The sequence below is a fragment of the Syngnathoides biaculeatus genome, chromosome 15 (assembly GCF_019802595.1).
Source record: "Syngnathoides biaculeatus isolate LvHL_M chromosome 15, ASM1980259v1, whole genome shotgun sequence".
Classification (NCBI taxonomy): Eukaryota; Metazoa; Chordata; class Actinopteri; order Syngnathiformes; family Syngnathidae; genus Syngnathoides; species Syngnathoides biaculeatus.
In genome coordinates, this window is record NC_084654.1 from 21,672,824 (window position 1) to 21,686,146 (window position 13,323).

At 40.7% G+C, this 13,323-nt stretch overlaps 1 protein-coding gene across 3 annotated transcripts in view; it reads right to left on the bottom strand.

Moving 5' to 3' along the window:
- Nucleotides 1-13,323, bottom strand: part of actn1 (actinin, alpha 1) — a 43,497-nt gene that overhangs the window by 13,074 nt on the left and 17,100 nt on the right. For all 3 annotated transcript variants that reach the window (XM_061843141.1, XM_061843140.1, XM_061843139.1), the window contains exons 2-8: nucleotides 8,981-9,095; nucleotides 8,381-8,500; nucleotides 5,788-5,874; nucleotides 5,557-5,644; nucleotides 2,234-2,312; nucleotides 1,984-2,065; nucleotides 430-515 (exon numbers count right to left, since the gene is read on the bottom strand). In XM_061843141.1, coding sequence (XP_061699125.1) covers nucleotides 430-515; nucleotides 1,984-2,065; nucleotides 2,234-2,312; nucleotides 5,557-5,644; nucleotides 5,788-5,874; nucleotides 8,381-8,500; nucleotides 8,981-9,095 — 657 coding nt within the window. The remainder of the gene's footprint in view (nucleotides 1-429; nucleotides 516-1,983; nucleotides 2,066-2,233; nucleotides 2,313-5,556; nucleotides 5,645-5,787; nucleotides 5,875-8,380; nucleotides 8,501-8,980; nucleotides 9,096-13,323) is intronic.

The window sequence follows — 13,323 nt, forward strand, 5'->3', positions numbered from 1 at the left end:
TATTCATTACTCATCAGATGGGTCAGATGGCTGCCCCTGTGTTTTTAAAAGAAAATCAAAACTTAACTTTTAACAAGCCTTTTTTTGCCACCAACTATGGGTGAAATTGAACCAAAGCACCCCTTGAGGGACCCCCCATGTAGCTCAACTTGAGCGACATGGTCACGTATGCTGCCCTGGGCTCCGAGACGGCAACAGAGAGGCAGACCAGAAAATCGGAGAAAAATCTTAATGATCCCTTCATGCGTTTTTGAGAACATGCAGAGAAGGGCGTGACCCCCGCAGGGAAGCTTGTGCACTGCAGAGAGAAAGTGTTAGCATAACATCTCAGGGGGAAGAAGACAAAGTGAGGACGAGTGGGTGGAGGAGAGGAGGGTGGGGAGGAAGGAGGAGGAGGAGGAGGAAGGAAGGAGCTGGATCCACGGGTACCTTCTGGGCGCCCGAGAAGGCGTGGTAGAAGCTAGACACGTAGGTCATGATGGCCTTCTCGTCCGGACGGGCAGTGCCCACAATATCTGTCGGGGGGGGGGGGATTTGGTGGAGGTAGGGGGCGGGGGTAGAGAGAGGTATGGTGGAGGAAGGGAAGGGGGGGGGAGTAGTCATTGAAGAAGTAGAGCTCAGCATCATCGCCGCACATCTGCCAGATGTGCTTGGAAGGGAAGATGTGATTCATTACATAATCATACAATCAAAAAAAGCATGTTATAACATTAAAAAAAGAAGACATTTGAATACGTTTTTTTAATTAGACAATCCCCACTTTTTTTATCCATACATTTTCTGAACCGCTTATCCTCACGAGGGTCGCGGGAGTGCTGGAGCCTATGCCAGCTTTCATCGGGCAGGAGGCGGGGCACACCCTTCAATCACTGGGTACAAGGAGACAGACAACAGTCGCACTCACAATCACACCTTGGGGCAATTTAGAGTCCCCACCCGAAGAAAACCCACACAGGCGCGGGAAGAACATGCAAACTCCACACAGGCACAGCGGGGATTCAAACCCCAGTCCTAATAACTGTGAGGCCAACGCTTTAACCAGTTGCCCCACCGTGCCGCCTATTCCCACATTTTTGAATCATTAAGATATATACATATATATAAATATATATATTTTTTTAGCCTCACTGAATAGTTTGTTTTGAGGGGACAGTCCTGTCCCTCTTAAAAATTATCCAAATTTAAATTTAATCAAATTACCACACGTTTAGAATAATACAGTGTGAAGCAAAATTTTATTTCATATTTATTTATTTGATAACAGTAAATATCCATATTTTTAAATCCAATTAAATTAATACATTTTCCTCCCACATCCCAAAAATATGCATGGTAGGTTAATTGAAGACTAAATTGCCCGTAGGTGTGAACGTAACGTTGTTTTTATGCGCCCTGCCAGTTCAGGGTGTAGCCCCACCTACTGCCCGAAGATAGCTGGGATAGGCTCCAGCACTCCCCGCGAACCTTGTGAGGATAAGCAGCTCAGATAAGGGATGGATGCATGGAGATAATAAATAGCTTGTGTATGTATATTAATGTGTAGTTACACTTAAATATTGAAGAAAAAAATACAAATAAAACAAATCAATGTTAAATATAATTACATAATGTTTCAATTCTTCTACAGAAATATGAAATCTTACGTTCTAATTATAATTTAGTTTAAAGACTGACTTGGTCCAATATTTAAGTGAGTGCCACTTATCAGAAGCTAATCTGCGCACGGCAGGCAGCTCTGCTTAGCTTTCATCTTTGACGTGATACTTGTTTCCATGTCGTCTGCTTGAAAATGGTGAATCCCAAAAATCTGACGTTGCAGTCTAGCACTTTTTCATATTTTAGCAGCAAAAAAAAAAAAAAAAAAAAAAAAAGAGAGATTCATATGATTGCCAGTCAAGACGACAGCTTAAAGGTGCTTGTAAGGCTGAGCTCAATTATCTCAACATTTCGGGGTAACCGTTGATTAAAGGGGATTTTTTTCACCTTCTGCGTCCAACATCTTGGGAATGTCCAAGTACTTCTCGGCCACGTCGAAGGCCGTGTTCAAGTTGGTCATGGGGTCATCCTGACACACAAAAACACATCGTTGGAAGCGTCCTATCCCCCCCCCTCGCCCAAGAATCAAAATCCTACTGCCCGTCTGGGAACAGGAAGTTGTCTCCAGTGACTAACAGCTCGGCCTCGGTCTTCCTTCTACTGAGCGTCATGCTCGCTGTGTCGCGTGTTCTCTAACCTTGCGTAGCTTCCCGTAGTCGATGAGCTCCGGGCGGTGCCGATGAATGAGCGCACAGAAGCCCAAACCATCTTTCCAGCTGAATACCACGAAGAGAAGAGAACATCACATTAGAACTAATTCCTGAAATCAAATATGCTCCTCCAATAGAAAGTTTTTGACAGTAAACATGGCGATGGTGAATGAGGTAACGCAGGCAAAGTACCGTAATTTCCCGCCTATAAGCCGTGACCCCCCCCCCCCCACACACACACACACACACACACACGCTTTCAACCCTGCGGCTTATGCAGTTATGCGGCTAATTTGTGCATTTTTTCCTAACGGCCGCAAGGGGGCGCTCGAGCGGAAGACGAAAGTGAGACCGGTGGAATATATGTGCCGGGGAAGTGACTTTTACCGGTATGTTTTGTTTGTTTTTTTTTTTAACCGGCCCTGTTAGCGCTGTGCTAATGTGTTGCTGTCGCGTCTCAGGGATTTTTACCATTATTATTTTTTTTAACTGGCCCTGTTAGCGCTGTGCTAGCGTGTTGCTGCTGTTTTACTGCTGCGTCACAGGCACTGTTTGGAAAGAAAAACTCGGGAAAATTATTAAAACTTTGAAAACTCTCTGTCTACCATCTTTCTTTGTAAATATCGTGTTTCAATTGGCGCACATGCAGCTTTTAATCAGGTGCGGCGTGTGTATGTACAAAATACTTTTTCCTTTCAAAATGTAGTGGGTGTGGCTTATAATCAGGTGCGCTCTATAGTTTGGAAATTATAGTTCACGAAACGGCTAACTCCCTGTGAAACAGTCGAACACGCTAACAAGTTGGGAGTTTTTGGTCAGTTTCAGGTTGAAGTTATTGGTTGGTCTGAGTCGCTTACCAACAAGTGTTCCAGTTATTGGTCAGTCTGACACTTAGTAACGGATTTGAGTTATTGGTCAAACCCTGAAGGATGGGTCCTTAAAAGTCCATCCCATTTTCAAGTTCATGGGCAAAACTGGTGTCAGCATCAAATGTTTTTTAACTTTCCACAGTGTGCTACCGTGCGAGTTTTGCATGGTTGTGTGAGCAACCTCTTATATGAAGGATATGGATTTTCACAGTTTGCAAAAAAAATTGAGTTTTCGGCATTGGCGAAGCCCACATGAAAGCCAGAAAGTTGTCGAGCAGAAAACAAGACATTTTCTCAACTTTTCAAGGGCGGTATGACAGTTTTCACAGGGATGCTGTTGGGGACACCTCAAACATTTTCAAAAAGAAAATGTTGCACATGAGTTTCCCCCCAAAGAATAAGCAAATGAGAAAAAAAGACATTGTGGATTTGATGCTTAATAACCAAATGACTACTTGTTGCTCTGAATGGAAACTCTGCTGCTGGTCAGCTTTCATCGTGTAATCCTTTAACTCATTTTGTAAGAATGCTACCATTCTCTCTGTAAAGTATTTGACTTTTTTTTTTTCATAATTAAATCAAATCATTTTTTTGTTGATTTGAGATGGATTCAAATGACTATGTGGACGACCACAATTCTTTCTCCAGAACCTGCATCTATCAGGGTTACCTCTGATTTTAAAACATTTTGAATGATGCGCACGTGATTTGATTGGCGACTTACGTTTTATCTACGTTTAGCTTGATGAATGTAGTATTTTAGAAATGAATAATAAATATGATATATGCAGTATGTGAAACAATCATTCATTACTTTTTACTTTGACTTTTTTCTGCTTTGGATGAGCAAAGAAGGCTGTGCTTCAACATAAAAGAATATTAAAAAAAAAACTGTTTGTTCGTGTGGCTCACATCTCAAATATCACAGAGAGACCACATCAAAAGGACTGACCCCCGCCCGTGCCCCCCCCCCCTCAGACCCTCAACCTGATATAACTTCAACTCCACCTTTCTTCTTCTTGCCTTTCATCCACAGGTATCAATGATTCAAGAGTCTGGCAAAACAGACATACGGTATGCTCCCGTCCTGACTACATTTTTTTTTTTTTAAACTTTATATCGGTGATCTCTTTCCACATCTGCAGCATTATAGTAACACCGCCGGTCGAATTACGCCATGTTGTAACCATCTCATCCTGGGTTAGTTCAAGTTCAACTTCTCATCAGATCAAGCCAAGAGAATATTTTGTCAAAACTTGAACCACACAGCCAAGAGAAAGATAATTAGACGATGAAGTCACTCGCACTGTCAAAACATTATGAAATGCTGCCTTGTGTGCGTGAGTCTGTGTCGTGTGTGTGCTTTCAGTTAGTTGGAGCTTGTTTGGTTAGCTTAGCGGCTTTAGTCTTAAGGTGGCTAGCATGTAGCGCTGCTGAAAGAAAATAAAAAAGTAACATGGAACACACAAGCACTGAATAAATCTTAGATTACCAGATCTTTCATCTCTATTAGTATTTGCTTGCTTGCTAAACAAAGTTACAAAACATAGTACCGTAATTTCCGGCCTACAGAGTGCACATGATTATAAGCCTCACCCGATACATTTGGAAAGGAAATACCATTGGGTACATATGTAAGCCGCACCTGTGTAAAAGCCGCAAGTGCCCACATTGAAACATGAGATATTTACAAAGATGGTACACAGAAAGAGTTGTCAAAGTTGTAAAACCTTATCTTAACATCGCAACAACACGGTAACACAAACAGGGCTGGTAAAAAAAATTAAAAATAATACTAATACCGATATAATGAAAAAAAAACAGCTGCAGCAGCTACACAGTAGCAACACGGTAGTACAGCACTAACAGGGCTGGTTAAAAAAAACATCCATAAATCACTGAGATGCGGCAACAACGCAGCAGTAACACGCTAGCACATCGCTTATGCTAACGCAGCGCTAACAGGGCTGCTAAAAAAAAAAAAAAAAAAAAACAGGCAGCAACAGGCTGGCACAGCGCTAATGCTAGCGCAGAACATACAGTGCCCGATTAAAAAAAAAAAAAAAAAAAAAAAAAAAAACATGCCGGTAAAAATCACTGAGACATGGCAGCAGCACGAACAGGGCCGGACCGGTAAAAGTCACTTCCTTGGCACATATATTCCACCGGTCTCACTCTTTCCTTTTGTGCTCTAGTGCCCCCTTGCAGCCGTTACAAAAAATGCACAAATTAGCTGCATCACCGCATAAACCGCAGGTTTGAAAGTGTGTGAAAAAAGTCGCGGCTTATAGGCCGGAAACGACCGTACTACTGTGACTTTTCAAATGCCCAAATTTTTTCCAATTTCTGAGTCTCTACTCCGTGCAGAGCGCCCCCAGCTCTCCCAATCCGGATGCTCAAACGACGAATTAAAGCACGGGATGAAACGTTTGGGTTCTCACCTGATGTGAAAGTTCTGAATGTTGACGTTCTTGTAGGGCGCCGTCTTCCTCTGGCACCAGAGCAGGAGGCCCTCCTTAGCTGACGTCTCTGAAGGTTAGGAAGAAGATGGAGGGATGACTATGCACTCAAACCTGCTGTTGATTTGCAGTCGAATTGCAGAGATGGAGTGATTGGGACCCCCATCACTGTGGGATTGCCCCCCACCCCCCAAACACACACACACAAATTACCTTCGACGGAAATGTCTTGGATGGCAAAGCGGAGGATGATGGTCCAGATCATTCCCAATGTCATCTTGGCGTTGCCGTCTACGATTTCTTTACATCAAAAAAAAAAAAGTGATGGGATTACAGAGACATATCTGATGACAATAATTATATCAAGACATCTTTTTCAAGAGCAAGTGGTGGAAAAACATGCTAAAACATTTTTCCAATATACATCCATACATAATAAACATACAGCAATGCTTTTGACTAGTTTTGCTGCCAGTTCACATTCAAATGTTTACAATATTCTCTTCGTATAATAAAAATCACAAAAGTGTAGAACATTTATTTCTTTGCTGTATACATGAGTACATCAGTATATACTATTACTCACGAGCTATTTTGCTATTCACATGGACAAATATTAGTATTTATTATTGCCGGTTTTTGATGCAATGCTACTGACTATTGTTGCTCCTGTTCATGTTTACTTATGTATATTTAGTATAAAACTATTAATCATGTACAGGTGTCAAACCACTGCTGTTAATACTGCTAGTATTTAATTTATTTTAAACTATTTAGACTAATTTATAACATATAGTTTACTTAGCTCCTGACTATTTTCACTGCTACTTATATTCACATAGTACTGTATATATTAGCAATTGACATTTGCGTGTGTAGTTTTTACTTTTGAGACACAAAATTTTGCCGATATTGTATATATATATCCATTTGTCCGTGTACATCAGTGCCTTAATATTTCAGTGACCAAACTCAAGTTTTTAGATTCACGAGTTTGAAGTACAAGCACTGTTTGACCGATTTCTGCTCCAAATACAATAAACAGTATTACAAAAATGTATTTCTTGGAAGGCTGGGACGGATTAATGGGAATTCCATTCATTACAACAGAGAAAGATGATTGAAATAAGAGTGTGGTCATGGAAGAAATTAAAGTCGCATCTCAGGGCAATAGTGTATTTAAATGATACTCCACTACTAATAGTCAATACTAATCGTGTGCAAATGATTTTTTTTTTTAACAACCTTTATTGGCTGTGCACGTCATTGATGAGCCTAACGTGGTATTGTGTGAATGGAGCGGTCCCATTTGGTGCGCTGTATGTGTTGCGTTGTCTTTCATGAAAATCCCTTCCAACAGGTTGGCCGCCTTCAATAAATCGCAGTAATCCAATCAGGATCAGGCGGCTCGGACCTGCTTCCACCGTGACGGGCAAACCGCAAGGTGGACGCGAAACTGCGAGGGTTAAAAACAGTCGGGGGTCGGCGGTTCGGGTTGACACACGAAGCGACTGCTCAGGTGGAACCTGACTGATCGATCCCGTTGATGCCATTTGAAAGGGTGACACCCCAGCCCCTAAAACCCAGACCAGGATGTATGGACGGGGGATTCCGAGCGCATAATCCGCCTGGAGTGTCGGTGCGGCTCGGAGCCTCCGCGACAAATCTGATCAAATTGTTTCGCCAAATATCTTTCAAGCATAATCAATCAGTCCTGGAAATCATCGCTAATGGATACTGGCATTGTTTAAGGGTATTTACTGCTTTTGTCCTCTGCACTACACGTGATGGAGGAAAACAAGTGTAGCCAACAAAATAGGACGGAGAATTACAAATTATGTTGTCGTTCCTTGAAAACTGAGTCACTTTTTCCTTTTCGCTCTTTAATGCCACTCCTCGTAAAAATACAAACTACCCCCCCAAAAGAGAATTACACTTTGTGCATTCGAAACAACCACATTGCTTTCCTTTTAGAAAGTCCGCTTAGCTGAATGCTAACAAACAACACAAATCCCTGTTGACACGCTAACAATTAGCGATGATAGTCACAGTTTTAGTGGTAAGAAATGAAAGTCGGATCTCAAAGCACCCCTCTCCATTCTGATGTCACACTTTTCTGTATTTGTCACAAATTGCAGATGAACTTGGAAATCAATCTACTGCTATGAATATAATTTCAATACTTTCAGCAACATGAATTAATTTAAAATGCGGTTAAATATCCGATTTGTCTAAAATAAGCCCGAAAAGGGGAAAAAAAACAACAACAACAAAAACTGTCACATGGTTGACATCAAGCATGGATATAGAATGGAAATGATCTAGTTTACGTGGTGGACCAAAAAATTGCTGCCAGAGCAGTTTAGTGGTATTTAATTTTTTTAATTGTATTAATTGCTATCAACAATTTGTTTTTAAATGAGTATTTAAGTACATTTTTCAATTAACTACAGGCAATATATTTTAATTGAATTTATATTATGTACATGTTTTTATTTTGCTACATTCAAGTGCCACTTATGGCTGTACTGTACCCACTGTACTTTAACTGTGGTACTTGGTACTGGAAAGAGCTAAATATATTTCGGGGTGGAACTCGGTGTAAAAAGTTCCAGAACCGCTGATTGAGTGCCAGTGGGACGGCGAGATGACCCGAGGCTGTCCTGATGAACGGCGCGGTGGACCTCAACCACGGCGGCAAGGCGAGGTCGTCGCGCGCTTAATGACTGCTCGAGGCCGAAGTCAAATAAATTTGAAAATAAATAAATAAATAAATAAAAAGTCTATGAGGCGTCGCACCACTAACCTTCGGCGCCAATGGACACAAGCTTGACTCCTTTGCTGGCGATGAAGTCCAGTGCTTTGTTCACGTTGGAGATCTTGTGAACTTTCATCTTGCCGCGTTCGGGTTTGGCCAGACGTTCGCCTGGAGGAGGAAAAGTAAAGATGCTACCAATGGTGGCAAGTAACTAAGTACAAAAACTGTACTTATTTAAATACTACTCATTTGACACAGACAAATCAAACAATATTTTCTAAAAAAAGGACAAATTACTGAAAATACATAGACCGTAATTTCTGGTCTATTTTTTCCCCACATGCTTTTAACCCTGCGGTTTATGCGGTGATGCGGCTAATTTGCACATTTTTCCTAACGGCCGCAAGGGGGCACTGGAGCGGAAAAGTGAGACTGGTGGAATATATGTGCCGAGGAAGTGACTTTTACCGGTATGGCCCTGTTAGCGCCGCGCTAGTGTGTTACTGCCGTGTCTCAGTGATTTTTACTGGTATGTTGGTTTTTTTTTTAACCGGCCCAGATAGCACGGCGCTAGCGTTAGCATTAGCGCGGAGCTAGTGTTAGCGTCAAACACAGACAGCTAAGTATCAAAGCTAATCAGTCACTTACCTGAGATGACCTCCAGTAGGAGCATGAGTTTCAGACCGTCCCGGAAGTCCTCGTCGATGTTCTCGATCTGCGTGCCGGCTTTCCTCAAGTGAGAGTTGCACCATGCTGTGAACGTCTACGGAAGTAATGGAAAAGGAATTGATATAGTTCTACTAATATTATTCAGAAAGGTTACCTTGGTAATGATGCATGAATATTCAATCTTTTTTCAGAATTTATTGTATACACAGAATCCCCAATTATTACCGGGTATTTGCTCCAGGCCCACCAAAAATAGATGAAAATCTATACTAAACACGGACCACAATAAAAAAAAAAAAAAAAAAAAAAATTAAAACGTTTTTTACCTCCCGCACACTCTTTACACACTTTTAAACTCATTAAACATGCATTCTAAACATATTCCAAACGTATTGAAAGACAAAACATTACAGGGGTCAAAGATATCGTAAATACTGTACGTATTGTAGTGTCTGGTAGGTTGGCGCGAGACATATGTCAGCAAGTCTGGATGTGAGTGTCTTCGTGTGAGCTGTGGCCAGCAGCAACATCTGAGTGTGTGTGCGCATTTCATTGTTTGTGTTACTGCTCACCCGGAATTCAATGAACGTGCACCAGCAGCTGTCTCTCCTTTGCAAAATGAGAAAGAGTTGCAGTAAAGATACTGCAAAAAGGCGTACCGTAATTTCCGGCCCATAAACTGCAGTTTTTTTTTACATGCTTTCAACCCTGCGGCTTATGCGGTTAATTTGTCCATTTTTTCTAAACCCCCCCCCCCCCCTCCAGCCAAAAAAAACAAACATCTGTAAAACAGTCGATGCAGACCTTGAGATATGAGCTTAATTCCTTCGCCACTCCTTGTAACTCAAAACACACTTATCTAAAATCAACTTTCATTAGAGAAATGAACGGGATTGGGATGAATTCGTTCCGGCTAAAAAAAAAAAAAAAAAAAAAAAGTTTTTTAGTGATAAAAACAGCACTCGATAATACTTTCTAAATACATACAGTACTCCCGGAATTCAACAGTACACTGCGGTTACGTACTGTACACACTAAAAGTCGGTGTACCAGTCCAAGGATTTGTCTGGCATCGCTCGCCCTCTAAGGGAAAACATCTCGAAACAAAGAATAACGGCCGGCAGCTGGCTCAGCAAACAAGCCGGCGTGAATGGCTCTTTATGATCCTCGGGGCTAATTACACATCGAGCACAAACATCGGGCTTCCGCGTTTCCAGCAGAGCTGCGGTGGAGGACCCGCGGGAGCCCGGCCAGGCCCGGCCAGTCCGTGAAAGCCGGCTCTGTGCTTCCCCGGGCCGGCCCTGGACAAAGGCCACTCCAAAATGGATGACACAGTTGACCGATAAGTTGTCAGATGGTTACGATTACTCCTTCCAGTTGTATCCGTCATTAAGTACAGCATTGAGGAGTCTCTGGGAGAATGAATTGCACTTTTTCTAATATTTTCAGTGAATATTTATGGTTTTCCAGAAATTATTTTTGTATTTTCCATCAAATTTTAATAGTTTTTTCCCCACCTGATATTCATGTTTTTTTCCCCATGTAATATTTGTCTCTTTTTTTTGGTATTGGCTAATAATTGCGTATTTGGTTTTTATATTTCATACTTTTTTCTATAATTTTTCTCGTTCTATTATTTATGCGTTTTTGTGAAAGATTTATGCATTTTGACTGCACATTTTTGTAATATTTTGAGTATCATAGCTTTGGCGAATGTTAGATTGTGCAATGTTTTGATTTGAGCCACTCCCATTGGAGAAATCCCTTAAGTATTTCTTTGTGCATTATTACCGCATTACGATAGTGTTATGAAATTTTTACAGCGTTTCAAATGGCAGTTAGCGCTGTCGGCACTCACATCAAACGTCATCTCTTCAAAAGGCGACTGTCCTCGGTTGACATGTACCCGATTGCTTGACTTTTTTTTTTTTTACCCGCGTGTATCGCCCACTGAAAGGAAGCGAATTGGAGTGGCAGTCATAAGGAAGAGAAGAAATATTATATGGTATTTCATCTCCAAGGATAGAGGCGACTGGAAAAGATTGACGTTGGTGGGCGCACGCCGAAGCCTCTTGCATGCTCGGGGCCACGACCACGACGGCGATCTTTCAATTAATTCAATGTGGAGAACTCCGACAAATACCGTGATTTATAAATCAACACAAACTGATTTTTTTCCACAATATTTTCCAATTGTTTTGTCTCATATACCGTATTGATTTCTACTATTGGGGCATTTTTCCTCATATATTTCCCCATTTTTATCTAATATTTGGTATTGTTTTAATGTCATTGTAGTTGTCTTTCATTTATATATTGTTTTTAATCATGTGCTGTATTTCAATTTATTTTAGTATGTTATTCCTCTAATAATTTAAATATGAATATCTAAATATTTTGGGTGATTTTTTTTCTCCCAACCCATTTTTATCTTGTTTTATATTTTTAAAATATTTTTGTTTAATAGTTTGTCAAATATGTCAAAAATTTGTCAAATATTAGCTATTGTTTTTGGCAAATATTTTTTTCTCTAATATTTGGTTATTTTTTCCTTTTTTGTTTTCACATTTTTATACTATATGCATGCATCCATCCATCCAAATTATTTGTCTCATATACCGTATTGATTTCTATTATTGGGGCATTTTTCCTCAAATATTTCCCCATTTTTATCTAATATTTTTGTATTGTTCTAATGACATTGTAGTTGTCTTTTATTTATATATTGTTTTTAATCATGTGCTGTATTTCAATTTATTTTAGTATTTAATTCTTCTAATAATTTGTATAAAAATGTCAATAAATATTTTGGGTGTTTTTCCCCCAACCCATTTTTATCTCGTTTTATATTTTTAAAATATTTTTGTCTAATAGTGTGTCAAATATGTCAAAAATTTGTTCAATATTAGCTATTGTTTTTGGCAAATATTTTTTTCTCTAATATTTGGTTATTTTTCCTTTTTTTTGTTTTCATATTTTTGTACTATATGCATGCATGCATCCATCCATCCATCCATCCATTTTCTTAGCTGCTTATCCTCACAAGGGTCGCAAGGAGTGCTGGAGCCTATGCCAGCTGTTTTAATCGAATACATTATTGAATGTAGAATATAAAATATATAAGAATATGACAATATGCAAAAGTAAATGGTGCTCGACCCTGAAAAATTTTCTTTGCCGCATATCCTCACAAGGGTCACGAGGAGTGATGGAGCCTATCCCACCTGTCAACGGGTAGGAGGCGGGGTACACCCTGAACTGGTTGCCAGCCAATCGCAGGGCACACAGAGACAGACAACAGCCGTACTCACAATCACACCTACAGGCAATTTAGAGTGTTCAGTTAATGTCGCGTGTTTTTGGGATGTGGGAGGAAACCGGACTGCCCAGAGAAAACCCACGCAGGCACGGGGAGAACATGAAAACTCCACACAGGCGGGGCCGGGATCGAACCCGGGACCTCAGAACTGTGAGGCCAACGCTTCCTAGCTGATCCACCGTGCCACCCTGTACTATTAGCAGACATTTGTAATTTTGTTCAAATTATTTTTTTCTCCTAAAGTTTTGCCATTTTTTGCAGTGCCAAGAATCTTGTTGGTATTATTTTTAAAAAATACCCTCCTCTTAAAACAATTTCAAGTTATTACAACGGTTTTCGACTCCCTTGCTTTGCAAATGCAAGGGGAAAAAAAAAAAAAAAAAGTGAAAACACAACAACATCTGGCTGCCTCACACGTGAGCCCGCCTTTTCTCCGTTTGAGGGGGGGGGGGGGGGTCACGACCGTGGCGCAGCATCTGCTGTGTCACCGCGTAGCAACTTTTCCCTCCCCGTGGAAAACCACCCAGATACGACTGACGTTTTCAGGTCGGAGGCACAACGCAGTTTAAAAAATATACCCCCCCAAAAAAAAAAATTAAAAAAAAAAAAAAAAAGAAAACACCTCCCCTCCATCCGCCAAAAAAAAAAAAAAAAAAGAATTAAAAAAAAAAAATTCTTCCTGCACGCATGCCTGCCAGTTGCAGGAAATATCGCAGCGGTTGAAAAAAGCCGAGGAAAGGAAGTCAGATGTTGCTCGCAGAGGGTGACGCACAGGAAGACGCTTTTCAACTGCGTGGCTCGATTCCCTCTTAATGCAGGCTTTTGCGACGATATGACAAAATTAGGAAAATACATTTCTGTGTAAACTTTGGTTAAAAACCACCCCAGCAAGTCATCAGGGTGGAAAAGAAGGAGAATGTTTCTGCCTTATAGGCACATTCGGCTCTTTCCCCACTTCATGTGATTTTCATTTCATTTTCTTTCACGGTAAGAGTCGACCCCA